Raw genomic sequence first — 16,743 nt, 5'->3', positions numbered from 1 at the left:
CTTGTTTGCAACAAACAAATTCTTTCTTACCAAACAATTAACATCACTACACTTTTTATTACTATACTCCTGAATTGCAAACCCAACTGCAAGTGCATAATTATTGTAAACAATATACCCTTCGTCTAACGAATCAGACTCTATTTTCAATTTGAGTTTCAACTCATCGTCTATATTTGGTACCACAAATACAACCCTCCACGTAGCAAATTGATCTCCTACATCTACATCTTCTACTTCCTTGATGATTTCGTCTATTTCTAACTCATCCCTCATCGAATTATGTGAAGTTTGGACTTTTAGATTTGGCTTTGCTTATCAACATTGTAATTGTACCACATGCTCAATCTTGCTTTAGACTATTCTTTGATTATGGGTTACTGCTGCTGGGAATGAACGTTCAAGGTTATGGCACATCTCACTTCAAAAGGTTTGGTCATGCATGTGCATTTCATGTTTAAATTCCTGTTACTTCCTGACTAGCTTAGTTGTCTCATCAGTTTCGGGCACCAATTTCCAGCTGCTGGGCACACAATTTAAGGTCTGCCCACATGGGCTTTTTGATAGCTTTTTGCTGATGGTCAAATCTCAGCCCTTGATCGTTTCTGATCAGTTTGTAGTTCGAGAAGTGTCCTTGGTAGGTGAAAAACAAACTGATGCTTTTGGGGTTAAGATCCCCAGCTAGGGTTCTTTGATTTTGGGGGTTTCCAGGTACATTTCTATCTAGAGAGAAGTTTGAGAGAAAGCATTTATGCTTCTACCTTCTTCTTCCTCCCCATTTATGAGACCCTAGCTGCAAAACCAAGTTCACGCATTAAACACCAAATCATTGCATATTAGGGCTGCATTGTTTTAAGGTTTTGCAATAAGTTCTTGGTCTAGATTTAAGTTTTAAATCCTTCGTAGACCATGCATTTGGATTCACATTAGGTTCTTCCTTCAACTATTTGGTTGGAGAATATGACTGGTTGTTTGAATCTAGATTTTTGTAAGCATATCATAACATTAGAGCATTTGTTCGTGTTGATCTCAGTGCCACAAGGTGAAGAGTTTAGGAGGAGCTGCCATCTTGGGAAGATTGGAGATGACTCCATTTTCGTGCCTTAAAGTGAAGAGCACAAGAGGAGATGCCACTTCGTGAAGATTGAAGGAATCCTTCTCGTGTAAGGCAATGTTGCACAAAGGTAAAACTACTTCGTAGACTAGGTCCAAGAATTGGGCTTTGCGTGTTACTTTGTAAGAATCTTGTTTACACTAGTTGAGAGTCCCTAGTTTTTTAACCCAGAGGTGGGTATGTCCGGCTAAAAATATCTTGTGTCCAAAGTTATTTATATTGTGTCACATATCTCACGTACATATACATGCTACATGTATCACTTGAATATTTAATTGGTATATGCTCACAACATGCTCACTTGAAACATTAATAACTTCAGATGAACTGAGGCCTTTCTGACTAGGATAGTTTTTGGTATTTGAAATTGGTTATTGAATATTTGATTTATTGACTAACAAATCTATCTTAGTTGACTAGCGGCCTTAAGTAGTTAGTCCAGCAAATTATAATTTTTATATACATGATATTCTGCCTAGTACTAATTTTAAATTACAATTCAATAACTACATGTTACAAATCTACACAACTTACCACAACTCATCACAAAATTATGGATTAAAACCTAAAATTATAAATATCTTACAAATGTACCCAAAGTTGGTTTTTAGAACCAAAATAGAACGGAAATGGAAGTGAAACGTACAGCCTGCAACACTTCGATCAATTGACTGAACTAGTTGCCGTCATAGTGAACGCTACGACGACAACACTCTAATCACAGTTTCTTCACACAACGTCTTCGCATATGTGGGATTTGGATGAACACACGCCATAAAACTGCCCTTCACAATCTGCGTTTCTTCGGAGGTTCTGGACGAACCACCCTTGTCAACTCCAATTCATACTGAGCTTCAATCCACCTGAAATTGAGCACTCATACCCTTCACCAGTTCCCTCTCTGTCTCTCTTTCCCGCAAATACAACCCTCAATTCTCCCTCTTTCTTTGACAAAGCTACACGCAGTGAACCAAAAAAAATAAAAGATATATGGTTACCGAGTCACAATCAAAATGGAGCTTCAATCTACCTCAATTCGGCTACTCACACCAGCTCCCTCTCAATAAACCCTTAGCTTTCCCTCTCTCTGACAAAAACACACCCAGCGAAAAAAAAAGTAAGAATTACACTGGGTCACAAAGACTCGGTTCTACGCGCGAGCTCAACAACTCACAACCGTTAGATTCCCATCCACACTGAAGGTGCGCACCTTAAAAACACCCACGGTATTAACTTTTGTTTGCTTAATCAACCTAACTACAACACGAAATCATATGATAAAATAAAATAATAAAAATTACACTGAAGTTCAAAAAACTAAATTTTTACTGCACTTATACATGAATCTGTTGAGGACGAAGAAATCTGTAGAACTCAAGAAAGGACGGGCACACAGGCTCATAATACACAAGGACACTCGGTAATCAATGATATTATTGCTATATATTTTCACTTTCTTTGGCACATTTAGTATCTTCTGTATAACAAATAATAAAACTTTCCACTGACATTGCATCTCAACTCAATCCTAGCATTTACACGTCAACATCGGAATATCGCTTACAAACAATCGCAGCAACAACTTTCTTCCTCGTGAATCCTTCTTTTAGTTTCCATTTAGTTGTTGTCTATGCCGCAAGAACCAACACTTTAATGGTTCCTTGACTGTTTGCAGTTAGCATGGTAGGGCTATCACTCTTCCAACATACAGCACTGATGAAGTACGACCCCGCATCATCCTCTGTGTCATCCAAATCAGGCGACCCAAATTTATGCCAAGTCACAGGTTTAGAGATCTCCTGACAAATTATACCGGAAACTTTTAGTTAATCACAAGTTAACAAAATGCAGGAATGGCGTATTTTTTGAATGCCACTAACCTTATGATACACAAACACTTCATTTGTTTCGCTGCCACACGCAATGTACTCGCTGTTTACGGTAAGACCTACAAAGTTCTTCTCATTTGTGTGACCTTTAAAAGTACGAACCTTCAAACAAAACACAGATGAAGAGTACAACTTAGTTAATCGATAAATAAGTTTCATAACATGATGTCAACAAGTCCATTCTATTCTCATTTTCTCAATTAGTTTTATTTTCCGTGTAGATTAGAGCATATAATAACTCGTTAACTATATTAAGTGTACCAAAGTCAGTTTTCTTCAAGGCATAATCACTTACTGGAATATTATCCCTCACATTCCATAACCTCAACGTGCTATCAGTGGATGCAGAGGCAAGCTCATAGTTTGACAAGAATTTTACATAAGAAACAGTTTTCCCATGCCCAGTGAACACGTGGAGTGGTTCGCTCGGATTTCTTAAATCATAATAGTGGATGTGATGGTCTGCTGAACCAACCTGGAAAAGCCAGAAGGAGGAAAAGGTTTCAGCTTTATTTTATGGTAAATAACAGGACATATCATGTATGACTTTTTATACACGACATACCCCACCCATAATGGGATGTCGAAGAAAAACTCAACAGATGTGTGCATGCACACATTAGCGTATGTACATGTAAGTCCAGTGCATTGCTCAGGCACAGTATATTACTGAAAATTAAGTGAGCAAAGCACAAGATTGCACTCAAATCATCTAAGAACTAAACAAGATCAAACAATGAAGCAGATAGCGTGCCATAACTTTTCTCCAATATTGGCAATGAAAGGTGCATACCGCAATGAAGTTGCTAGATCCCGGATTATACTTGACGGAACATATGTTGGCTTTCATGTCAATATCAATAACACTAGCTTCCTGCCTTGTGCACCAAAGTTTTACCTGAATTTTATACAAAGAATAGAGGATGTGGTTAGTTTATAATGCACACTTCCTCGAGCATCAAAAAAGAAGAAAGCAAAATGTACGTGTCACTCAAAATTGCTCACTTAAATTCTGACGGTCGGATGGTAAGAATATTGTAGTCACGTTAGCCTGAACCAAGCCAATTTTAACGCAAGCATACAACTATTGTTTTAACATTGTTATAAAAAATTATTTACTGGTACTTTTAAAAGTTAAAACATAGGAAACAGTTCCACAACCAAGGGACACATCAACATTGTACACACACAACACATCAATTTAGCCTCCTGTATATAGTGAATAAATTAGATACTAGCATACATCAACTATTTTGTAAGAGTAAACCAACCAAGGCAACCTTAGGACAAGCATGGCAAATATAGCATTTTGCCTAAACCCGAACGTCACTTGCAACAATAATTACTACCATACTAAAATATAGTATTTTGCCCCTTTTGGGTGTTCTCAGAAATTTCTTACTAACGATTTTATAAGCAAAAAATGGTGCACATAGAATAATACTTCTTTGCTTATCCAAAAAGAGAGAGGTACTACATTTCCAGTCACATAATCATAATAAAATACTTGGTTCAAGATTATAAAGATTTTCGGAGTACCTTACAATCATCACTACCAGATACAAGCATCGTGGGGTCTATGCATGAAAAATCAACACTCCAAGCACGTTTTTCATGCTCTTCATATTCCATGACACTCTGTCAAAAAAGTTTAAGCATGAGCAAAAAAAACTGAAAGTAATGCAACAAGTATAAAAATTCAAATCACGCATGACAAATCTATCAGAATAAGTAAAATCATATACCTGCCGAGTATTTACGTCCCAAACTGTTACTATTCCTTCATAGTCAGTACTGGCTATATGGTTTTTAGTAAACTTGTTCCAGCTCAAGCAACTAAGTTTTGAACGTGTAGGCATCTCCACAACAGGACAGTGCATGTCAACTGGATCATTCAGAACCTGGGAAGAAGTATCATACAATTAATATCAAAATTTCCAAAAGCCTATAAACAGTAGTCAATGAGATATCAATTGAATGGCTGTTTTCGTTTGATGTATTCAATCCAATGCAAAGAAACAAAGAGGGGCTTATGAGAAGCTAAACGGGGGTGTGAAATCACCTCCCTTAACTAAACTTAAAGTTAAATGGGGGCTAACATTGATCTGATGTCACAGGTTAAGTTGATACAAGTACCTCCTTCAACCCAACTCAAGTAAAATTTAGATATTTAGAAGGACATTTTTACGTTTGTTTATCTATATTATTAAGGCAGAAGGCCTTGTGGTTAGATTTTCAGAAAGTACCTAAACTGTCCTTTGATTATAGTGAATTGAAAAGACAAAAAATTCATAAGATGGGGACAATATAGTAAAAAACCAAGAAACAAAACAGAGAAAGGAAAAGCAAACGCAAGTCCGCCACGCAGTGCAGACGTCTAAACTGAGGATGGAAAAACGAAAATGTGTAAATGGAAACAGTTTCGCAAAAGTAGAGAAATAAAATCCAAACTGCTTGGTGAAAACTGCAGATTGTCCAACCTTGAAAGAATATTGCTTTTGGCAATCGAAATTGTCAAAGCTCCAAGAATTTGCGAAGGTATTTCACTGCTTTGTTAGGTATTTGATCAGGTTCATTGCTTTGATTTTGCCATTTTGGGAATGGATCATTGTCGCCTCTTCCACTTCAGAACAAGCTCTCCAAGCCTCCATATCCCAAAAACTCAAGCAGAAATTCGACTTTTTGGTTTGATTCTTCGCTCAATTTTATTGGGTTGTTCAATTTTAGCTCTCTCTTTTATCAGCAATTCAATGTTATTTCTTCGTATTTGGTATATACTTAATTTTAACGTGATGAAGTTATGTTGTTTCAATTAGAGAGAGGGGAAGACAATGACATTTTTGTTGTCGAACAATCCCACCGTGTAAATGCTGCATTATGCCATTGGTTGAGGTTGTTTAGGTATACCTATTAGTTTTGGTTAGTAAGGGATTTAAGGTTGTGCCCCATTAGCCATTATGCCATTTACAGGTGCATGTTCTAATTTTTGGTGTTTCAAGAATGTTTTTCTCTGTGTGCAATCATCAGGGATTGAACAAAGAGGTATTGATTTGATGATGGTTATTTGTTTTTGGTCTTTTAGACCAGAGTATGTAGACTAAATTTGTAGACAAAATTTTCCAATTAAATACTGTGTCACCAATAAGAAATAAGCACATTAATCAATACTTAAGTATCATGTCATTTCGTTTATAAAATTTTGCCGGCAAATTTAGTCTCACTAGCATTACCTTTGGACGAAAACAACAACAACAACAACAAAGCCTTATCCCACTAAGTGGGAGGTTGGTGGTATGAATTCTAGAACGCCACTAAGCTCAGTTTTGCTCCAAGTCTTCAGTTAGTTCCAAGTATTCCATGTCTTTTCTTAAAGTATCTTTTCCAAGTCTCCCTATGTTTTTCTTTACCTCTTTTGCCCCAAGCCTCTATCTGGTAATCACATTTTCTAGCCAAAGTATTTGTAAGTTTTCGTTTCACATGTCTAAACCACCTTAATCGATTTTCTTTAATCTTATCTTCTACTGTGACCACTCTTACTCTACCTCAGATATCCATGTTTTCAATCCTATCCTTTTTCGTGTGCCCACACCAATGTATTAAAAGGCAGGGGCGTGGCTGAGGCGTCCAATGGATAGCCCAGCCTAGGCGCGAGACGTGAGGCATGAGGCGAAGCCTCACGGAACCTAAAATTTTAATATATATTATATATAAAGTATATTTATAACAATATAATAATTTGTAAAAACAAATATAACCATAACTAAATCAAAGATAATATCATCTTCTTTATTACTAAGCCTAGTTGTACTTGGAAACTATGTCATATAGTCTCAAAATGTTATAATTATTTATTTTATTGTAAGCAATTATAGAGAACTTCAAGGAAAATAAGGATGAATGGTCACAATTATAGGAAAATTTAAAGTAAAATACAGGTTGAATGTTGGAATTATAAGTAATTTAAAAGGAAATAAAGGCTGAGTGGAGTAGTATAAGGTATGTAAAATGATATAAAGCAATAATTATGGGAATTTAAAGGAAAATAAAGGGTTGAGTGGAGTATTTATAGGGTATTTAAGATGAAATAAAGGCTCAGTGGAGCAATTATTATGCAAATTTATGGGATTTGGAGAGAGAAAGTCTATCCTTCTTTGTTTAAACTTGAACGGCAGAAAACATTTCCGAAAACCTGGATTTTGAAGAAAAAAATGCCCAGATGAATGCCCCGGATGCCCTGAGGTGCGCCTCCACTGCCCAAACATGCTCTGGTGAAGCCTTCTGCCCACTCCCTCAAAACAGAGGCGGGAACATTGACGCCCAGCCTCAGATGCCGCCTAGGCGCACCTTGAGAGGAGCCTTTTAAAACATTGGCCCACACATCCAACAAAGCATTCTCATCTTCACTACAATTATTTTTTGCACATGCTTGACCGCCCAATATTTTGTGTCATAAAGCATTACTTGCCAAATTGTTCCTTGAGCTTTAGTGGCATACCACAGTCGCACCACACACTTGATGCACTCTTCCACTTCGTCCATCCATCTTGTATTCTATGATTGAGATCTTCATTCAATTCTCTGTTCTTTTGCAAGATTGATCCAAGATAACGAAAGAGTTCACTCTTAGGTACTTCCTGATCTTCGATCCTCACCCCTATCTCATTTGTATCCCCATTCTCACTGAACTTGCACTCCATATACTATGTCTTTGACCTACTTAGGCGAAGACTTTTAAATTCCAACACTTCATGCCAAAGGTTAAGCTTTGCATTCACTCCTTCCTGCGTTATATCTATCATCAGCATATTATCTGCGAAAAGTATACACCAAGGGATATCATCTTGAATATATCTCATTAACTCATCCATTACCAATGAAATGGACTTAAAGTTGAGCCTTGTGCAACCTAAGCTTTCAGTTTGTCCTTCATGAGTTCTTACTACAGTCCTTGCTCCATCATACATATCTTTTATTGCTTAAATATATGCTACTCGTACTCCTTTCTGACTCTAGAATGCTCCAAAAAAAAATTCTCTAGAGACCCTATCGTACGCTTTTTCCAAATCTACAACGATGATTTTCAAATCCTTTTGCATATCCTTATATCGATTCCTTGATGTCCATACAAGATAGATTTCTTCCATAATTCCTGGCATAAGCCCGAATTGATTGGCTGAGACCCATGTCTCTTACCTTAGTCTATGCTCAATTACTCTCTCCTAGAGCTTCATTGTTGACTCATTAAACTAACACCTATAGTTCATGCAATTTTGTATATTGCCGTATTCTTGTAGATAGGCACTAAAGTGCTTTTTTTGACGAATAATTGTGGTTAATTATGTTCCCTTGATACATGTTTTATTCAACTATACTGTGACAACTTATCTGTTTGTGTTGACAGAAGGGCGCATGACGCACTCAAACCTATTTAATCACAACCAATCATTTGGAAGAAATTAGAAACCTAAGGAATTTGTCAGGCTTTCATCCCGAAGTTGCTGGGAAGCAAATGTTTTTGTTGCCAAATTTGAAAAGCCTTGGAATGTAATGTCAATTGTTGCTTCTTCAAAGTTCACCTAATAGATTTAATTGTAATATAATAATATTATATTTAAGATGCTTGCAAGCAGTGGTGAAGTGATTTATTTGTTTAGGACTTTGTTTCTCACACGTTTTTGCTTGTGTTATATCGAATATCACAAAATCTTTTGGTGACTCAGCCTTTAGACTCGAGCGCATTTCAAAACAATTTCTGTCAACCAAAGTTATAGGTTAAAGTCTCTTGACGAAAACCAATAATAAGGTTTGTTCAATCTCTTTTATACATTATTCAATTATATATATACCATGATTAAATATAAGATTCACTAGTTTTCTTTGTAAAATCCGCATAACAGGCGCAAGAATAATATTTTGTTGAGTCTTTGTGCATGATTAAAAGCTTGTATGTCGCGCATAGCACCTAATTGAAAAAATGCCTCTTGCGCATGCGTCAGCGTGTGCTGAGAGACTAGAGGCTAGTAACTTATAAAGTAAATCAGTCTACTTAAACTTCAAGAATCTACTCGGGCCGAAAAAGAATATGATTATTTTGCGTATCTCTAACTTTTTGTGTTCACATCTCTTAGTTTCAATCCTATGAATGCTTTACACATTTAAGTTGAAGACCAGGAGCCTGGAAATCTACATTATCTGTAGGTAAACTGTACAGCTGCATGTGAATTTTCTAATTCAATTGGGAGAGAAAATAAGCTTTGTTTAATAGGGACTGGACACTAGCTTGAATTTGACGTAGGGATTGGAGAGTGACATGGGACTAAAAAAATGAAAAGCAAACCTACTGCATGAGATATCCTATTTGAAGAGAGATGGCAGATTCCCACAGGCTTGTGTTCGTGGTTTCATACAGGTTCTTCATACAAAAAACCATTTTCTCTTCTGTCACATGGTTCTAATCTTTCAGCTAAGGCTAAGAGAACGTCTTAGTCTGATCTATACTTTTAATGCTCAGTACTAATTAATATTCATATTTGATGTTTGAGTTCTCTTTTAATGCATGGACAATACTTTTGAGTTTTATGAGCTTAATCATAGACTAGGGAAATTCTTTTATCAGAAAAATGGAAGTAGGAGCATATGGAATTTTGGTATAAGGATTTTGCGTCTGGCACCAACAAATATTCTTCATACTCCCGGAAAAAAAAAATTATGATAGATTTTTTGCAAAACCATACATGAATGTTTATTATTTATGTAATTTTCTTTAAATTGGCTAATTGTTCAATGGTTAATCTAAGTCTATTTGTTCAACTGTACCGAGTAAAATCAACTTTTGTATTGAGTCAATACTCTATTGTTATATTAGAGGAAGGCATTCAAACAATCAAAAAATAAAGCAATTTGTCTTTGTTGAAAATATCTTAAAACCCTTTCTTTTAGTAGTTGACTAGGCAATGCACTCAAGAAACCAAAAGTATCTGAACACCCTTTCTTTTAGAAGTTGACAATACTGACTGTCGACAGAAAAATAATGTTGCTGGAAGGGTAAAAACAATCTTAAAATCAAAATCATACCGAAGAGAAGTCAAAAACTTTTATGCACCGTGAAACTCCAGCAGTAGCAAATAACTCGTAATCACAATCAAATTCAATGCTGCAATGAATGTGAACAACTGTATGAGGTTAACAATACCAGTAACAACTTCTCCAGAACGTAGTTCATCTATAATGAATCAAGACATTTAATTCTGAAAGTTAGACATGATATGCAACATAACTAATCACCTGGATACTATATTGGCTGAGTGAAATAGATCCCCATGCCTAAGTTCAGCCATGACCCTCATTCGACTGTTTCATAGCAAACAAAACAGAATGGTGATTATAGTAAATAAAACTGTATATCTGAATGTTGACCCAAACAAAAAGTAAATTTCTGTAAGGGATCCAATATCTGATATCATACCTGTACTGTGTTAATGTAGTGAGCACTGTTTGAAAATCAGCAAGACCTGCAGTATAACCTTCTCTCTGTATTACACTTTTGTCCCGTTCTTGCTGGGAGTACGGTTGGTTCGCCATCTGACACCGCTTTCGCAGGTAACACTCTTGAAGTTCATCAAACTACAGCCAGGGATGGAATGAGATCAAACCAAGACAACCATAAAAATGAGGAGGGTCTAGCTTACCTTAAATTCAATTAACTTGATTGGTACAGGCGTTGGCAGTCCAAAAAAAATTCATTCTATACTCCAATGAAAAAAAATAAGGTAGGGAGGGGTGCGGAGTGACTATTTTGGAGTTCTAATAACAATTACCCAAAAATAAACGTAAACTCAACTAAAGTCCAGAAACCCCATAACCAAAACCCAGTGTAAGTATTGATTTCATGCCAAATTGACAGAGAGCTATATTAATGCATTTGTAGAGTACATTTGAGGTGGCTTTTGTTGAGGAGCAAATGAGAAACAGGTTTGGAATGATTGCGGGGGTTGCCCATATTAACCACCATCTAATGTCTAAATAATAGCAATGATCCCCCGGGACAAGTGTATTCATCATAAGATAGAAGCACATAAAGTGCAAAAATAGTCTATAATCATTACAGGACTGTCACTGACCTGTGCATGGACCCGCTTTTTTCTGGCTATGGCAAGACCAGTTTGAGTTAGAAACTGGGAGTCTGATGCACTTAAAGCATCCCTTCTCGGAAGATTCCAAGATGACATCCCTCCTCGTCCACTAAGCGCACCGGTGTTGTTATCTGGAGAGGAATGCCATTGCTTTCTTGCCCCAGAAATAGAATCATCTGCTCCAAGCATCCGCAGCTTGACAGAGTATCTGTCCCTGGCACGGTACAAGTCCATTCTGCATCTCTCTACTGCACCTATGTCCTCTTTGATAAATTGGAGATGGGTTTGCACCTGCAATATAAAATCAATTGAATTAGTAACAGATACCATTTAATTCAGTTCAATCAAATATTTCAAATAATGCCAAGAGTATACAAAGAAACCTCACTAAGCTCGTCAACTTTTTGCTTCCTTAGGCAATTCAAGAAGTCAAGCAATATTTGCATATTTCTCTCCGCCTCTTCTTGTTCCATTTTCCTCTTCTTCTCTGCTAGGAGTGCCAACAGGGTGTCTAGTTCCTTGATTGACACTTCACATCCCTATCACAGCACAACACCACATTCAGACAGCAAACGACAATTCATATGTTATTTTACTTGACTCGTACAGCCAGACTCACCTGCTGCAATGCCTGGCGAAAATGCTCTACAGGAGATGCACTTTTAGAAATTTGACGTGCGGAAGTCTTCTTCAGAAGCTACAGTACATGGCATATAACAGTAAGCTGCAGTTCGAAGTATATCATTTTTCATCTTGAAGGAGTGGGAATTTGAGAGGAAACCTTGTCCAGCAAAAAATTAGGGAACAATTGTTTGGCACTGAGGAACTGGGCGCAGCAAGGGCAGTCGCTCTTGTTGCGGAGGTGGGTGATGATGCACATGTAGCAGAAGCTATGACCACACGCTGTGAGGAAGGCGTCCTTTATCATCTGCATACAAATTGGGCATAACAAGTCCTTGTCTACCTCTGCCAGTTCTTTCTCATGCACCAGACGACCAACGTGACCGCTGCCTGGATCTGCCAAATCCGTGATGCTTGACGCCTTTGGATCTGGTTTCACTGCCGGGACTAGAGCCCCGGTCGAGCACTCCTCCATTCTTTCTCTCTCTAAACCTTTGCTTGAGCCCCGGTTGACCACTACTCCCCTCTCAAGGGAATAGATATCAAAACTGTTACATATATTTCTTCTGTCAACTCAGAAACAAGCAAGCACATGTATTACACATGAGAATTTAAGCATGCTTATAAGTTATAAAATCAAGCACCCGGAACTCGAACATAAAAGCCCCCACCCCAGTAACCCAGTTCCCCAGTTGCAGAGTACCAAACATATTCACACAAAAAATTAAAAAAATAAAAATAAAAATTTGAGTGCTTGAAAGTAACAACCGACCAGTGGTGCAACCTGCAAGCAAGAATAATCTTAAACAAGGAAGGAATACCTCTCCTTCCGCCCTTGTCTTCAATATCCAATCAAATTGGGTGCACTGCAGCTTCAAACAAGTAAACCCATTCAAATCAATGCAAAATTGCAAACTAAAAAGCCAAAAACATCAACAATTATTCTAAAATCAACAAAAATGGAATATCAAATTAGTTGAGGGAAAACAGCAAAAGCATCAACAACCCAAATGAAAGCCAAACAAATAATCCAGAAGAAAACTAAATCGGTAGAGGGAGAGGGAGAGAGCTTACAATTTGAGGGACCGGTTGGTTGAAGAAGGTGAATCAGATTGAGGAGGTTTGCAGCGCGAAGGGAAGGGAAGAAGATTTGAGAGAGAGAGAGAGGTTAATTTTGTTCGTGAGCTTGATGGGCAATGTCAGTCTGTAACACAAAAATAAGAAGTGCACCATCAACCACGTGTACCCACAACTAGCATTCTTTTGCCTTCTAGCCGATGCCCGTCATTTGGGCTGGGCTTTCTATTGCTGCAACTTCGGCCATCTTCAGCCCAAGGGGGATTAGAAGGATAAATTAATATTTTAATAAACAATGCATGGTTATAGGTTAAATATGGACGTTTGAAAATGGTTATTTAGAGTTTAGTTATAAATTATTTGAATTCCCACCTTGTCGGAAAGTGGCCCAATTAGATTTGTGTTAGTAAAGGACCAATTAGATAAAGGAGTGAGGAAGGAGGGCAATAGCCAATCAGAGAAAGGGAGAGAAGCTCCCAGCTTCTCCTTCCCGTGCACAACCCAAAACCACATTTGCGACCTTCCATTTTCTAAGGCCGATTCCAGCCAACTCCGATGGAGTTTTTCGACGCCACCACCACCATCTCGAAGCTCTCATTCCCCTCTACGAAACCCAACCAAGAACCACCTTTATAAACCACCACATGTGGCAGGGCAAAGCCACAAAATCCGACGCGTCAAAATCATGTTCGACCACTCTTTTCAAATTTCCGGCGAATCGGCAAAGTAATGGCCGATGCCACCACTTGGGCTTTGTAGCCCATCATCCCAAGAGAAAATCCCAACCAACCTTGACCTCGTTGGACCACCGTAGATGACGAATCAATAGGACTGGATCGATATGGGATCCCGATCCGAAAATTGGATCTAGAATCCCAAACCAATCCTTTTTGGGATGAAAATCTGAATCCCGATCCCAAACCAAAATTTCGGTATTCCCGAAATATTTTCGGAATTTCGGTATGGTTTCGGGATTCCAATTCAATAGAAATTTGGCTTCTTGTTAATGGAAGAAGCTGATACCTGTTGATCGGGCATGCAAAGCAGAAAAGAAATCGAACATGCAAAGCAGAAATCGACCATGGAAATCCAGAAATCCAAATCAACCAAATCCACATAAAATTAATCCAAAAATCCCCATAAAATTATTCAAGAAATCCAAATCCAAATCGAAACAATTAAAAGCTTTAAATAGTAAATCCCTAATTTATAAATACTAATTCGAACCCGAATTCAAAGAAAGCTTAATAGAGGATAGAGAAGATGGGTCGAGCTTCGAAGATTTAAGAGAGCTTTCGGCAGTAGCTCCTTCCTCTCTCTGCTTCTCAACACGAAGAGTGCTGCTCTCTGTCTCAGGAGTCAAAACCAAACTCAAGAGCTTTCGGCAGTAGCTCCTTCCTCTCTCTGCTTCTCAACCCCAAAAGAGCTGTTCTTCGTGCCTTCTGTTAGTGGGAGCCAAAACCCTCTGCTTTTGAGTTGGGAAGTGTGAGAACCGAAAGCCAAAAACCAATTTTGTGCCTTTTCTTTTTTAATATTATTTTTGTGCCTTCCCTTTTTTTTAATATTATTTTTTGTGCCTTCTGTTAGTGGGAGCCAAAAGGCTCCTGCTTTTGAGTTGGGAAGTGTGAACTGAAAGCTAAAGAAACAAAACGTTTCGGGATTTCGGGAATACTGAACATATGGGATTTGGAAACCAATCCCATTCCAAATATTTCCATATTTTTCGGGACGGGATTACCGAACTTCGGGATGGTTTCTGTTTGGGTTCGGGATTTTTTCGATTTGGTTTGGGAATTTTTTCCAGCCCTATGAATCAACATTGGGAAGCTTTAGGCACCCGCCGACTTTGTGGGAAAAATTGACCATCTTCCGTCCACTTTTGGACTTCGTGGCAGGGATGAAAGTTGTTCCTCTCTTAGAGATCTTCATTTTTGTAAAATTTCAGAGTTTTTAGAAATAGTGGAATTTTCCGGCAAACCGTGGCAGTGCTTGGGCGAGACTCCACCTGACCTTCCTAGGCTAATTTTGAAGCCCGATTCCATATTTGACATCCATTTAGTGAAATTATGATGTTTAATATAGTTTCAAAGTTGACCACCTAGCTGGCCATTAAGAGGTCCTTGCATGAATTGACGATCCAACCGTTGGATCGTCACCAAATTTGAATACATTATGGTATGTAATATTTGAGTATATTAGAAACTTACAAATTGGAAATCTGACATACGGATCTTCCTAAATTGGATTTGTAAGTTCGTAAAATAAAACGTTGACCGCCACTTGAATTGGCAATTGGCGGGGATCCAATCGTTGAATCGTAATGAAACTTTAGTATTATGTTCTAGAAGTATAATGTGGATCTTTAGAAGTTTCGGATCGGAAATCCGAGATGCGAATCTTCTAGATTGAGTTACGTAGGGTAGTGGACCCTACTGTTGATCTTTGACCAAAGGTTGACTTTTGGTCAATGGATCTCAAATCATTATAGAATGTCCTTGGGATGTGTTTTATGTAAATTATGGGTTCTATGGATAAGAGTTCTGAGACGTGACTGAATAATTGTTCTACGTGAGGATCGTTCGTGACGTCTCGATATTCGTGCTTGGGAGTTGTAGCGCGGACCTAAGGTGAGTGGGTCATTTCCCTTCTATTGTGTGTGTGTGTGTGTGTGTGTAAGATTGACATCTCCACAAACGTTTATAAATTGAATATTTCATATAATTTCTGTGAATGCTTTAGAGGACTAGTGCGAACTATCAATGGCTTGATCCCTGTTTAGGGTACGTAGGTAGTCTAACTAGACGTCAGATGCAGCCATACAATAAACGAGACTAATTAATTGGGACAATAGCCTTGTTTGGGGAATTGAGCAATGCGAAGGATATTGGTGGAAAATGTGAGATTCAACCTTATGATTTTGGTAGTTAAATGTTGGTTATAAATCAATATGTGAGGAATCAAGGAAATGAAGTAAGGAAACGTAAGTAATGATGGTTAATTAAATTAGTGTCTAGTCAGGCTTATCATCGATAATTATTCCCAAAAATAAATAGTTTGGAAGTGGGGCGTTACAGATTATACATTTGACGCCATGTTATATTTATACATTTGGAAACACTATGTTATGGTTAAGTTTTAGATTGCATCATGACATATCCATATGTATATTATCTACACATAATTACTGTAAATGCTTTGAAGTGCGAAGAGGAACGCAGGACGCACAAGTAAGTTCGTGTGAGTTTATGGTGTTACTCGAAATGATCGAGTTATGACATGACTATATTTATGTTTTTAGACAACTCCAATATTGTCGTACAAGTTACAATCATAGGCAACTCCGACACTGTCGTACAGGTTGCCCATGAGTCGTACATGTTATGTTGACATGCATTGGGAGCTCATAAACCTGCATCCCAGTGTTAGTGTTCCCGCTCGTGGCCAGGGCACGGTCATTCACGTGATGTTCACCTCCCGTACCTTATGCTCACCTTGGATCCAAGGTAGGTGCACAGTCTTGTCGTACAGACCACAATAGGTGGTTCCGACTCATAGGTAACCCGCAATCATTTGCACAGTCTTCACGTGATTGTAGCACTTGAGCATATTTATTTATACCCAGTCCTGTCGTATAGACCACTTTAGGTGGTTTCAACTCATGTGTAGGTATACTTATTGAGCTATAGATTCAGTCATACAGGTCACTATAGGTGACTCCGACTTATGTGCTAGCATTGATTGATGAGCTATGGATGAGCCGTACAGGTCATGTGAGGTGACTCCGACTAGCATGTTGATGAGCTATTGGCTAGCATGTTGATGAGCTATTGATTCAGCGGTACAGATCACGTGTGGTGACTCTAGCTAACATGTTGATGAGCTATTGATTTAGTTGTACAAGTCACGTGAG

The 16,743-nt window shown here is 38.1% G+C and overlaps 1 protein-coding gene across 4 annotated transcripts; it reads right to left on the bottom strand.

Moving 5' to 3' along the window:
* Positions 1–2,530: 2,530 nt before the first annotated feature.
* On the bottom strand, positions 2,531–12,982 carry LOC125470881 (E3 ubiquitin-protein ligase COP1-like). Of its 4 annotated transcripts, none has more exons than XM_048570616.1 (15): positions 12,831–12,982; positions 12,578–12,628; positions 11,917–12,322; positions 11,755–11,832; positions 11,519–11,674; positions 11,124–11,426; positions 10,469–10,626; positions 10,288–10,353; positions 10,078–10,156; positions 4,749–4,904; positions 4,543–4,641; positions 3,797–3,901; positions 3,299–3,478; positions 2,995–3,105; positions 2,531–2,913 (listed from the first exon to the last, which is right to left on the bottom strand). In XM_048570616.1, exons 3-15 carry the CDS (start codon positions 12,229–12,231, stop codon positions 2,743–2,745), a joined length of 1,977 nt encoding a protein of 658 aa, XP_048426573.1. In that variant the 5' UTR covers positions 12,232–12,322; positions 12,578–12,628; positions 12,831–12,982; the 3' UTR covers positions 2,531–2,742. The 4 variants fall into 4 exon arrangements, with proteins under 4 accessions (XP_048426573.1, XP_048426574.1, XP_048426575.1 ...); XM_048570617.1 differs by having other exon boundaries at positions 11,917–12,304; XM_048570618.1 differs by having other exon boundaries at positions 12,578–12,622; positions 12,831–12,966.
* Positions 12,983–16,743: the final 3,761 nt, after the last annotated feature.

Source organism: the organism of the source record quoted next, unplaced genomic scaffold (genome assembly GCF_019419815.1).
Source record: "Pyrus x bretschneideri cultivar Hongxiangsu unplaced genomic scaffold, Pyrus_bretschneideri_v1 Contig54, whole genome shotgun sequence".
NCBI classification, from domain to species: Eukaryota; Viridiplantae; Streptophyta; class Magnoliopsida; order Rosales; family Rosaceae; genus Pyrus; species Pyrus x bretschneideri.
The sequence above is the reverse complement of the archived record's forward strand: the minus strand, read 5'-3'. Positions and strand labels throughout refer to the sequence as shown.

Coding starts and splice junctions, on each gene's coding strand:
- LOC125470881 (XM_048570616.1), bottom strand. CDS start 12,231: ATGGAGGAGTGCTCGACCGGGGCTCTAGTCCCGGCAGTGAAACCAGAT. Junction 11,833..11,916: donor CTAATTTTTTGCTGGACAAG/GTTTCCTCTCAA, acceptor CATGTACTGTAG/CTTCTGAAGAAGACTTCCGC. Junction 10,627..11,123: donor AAAAGCGGGTCCATGCACAG/GTCAGTGACAGT, acceptor CCCTGGCTGTAG/TTTGATGAACTTCAAGAGTG.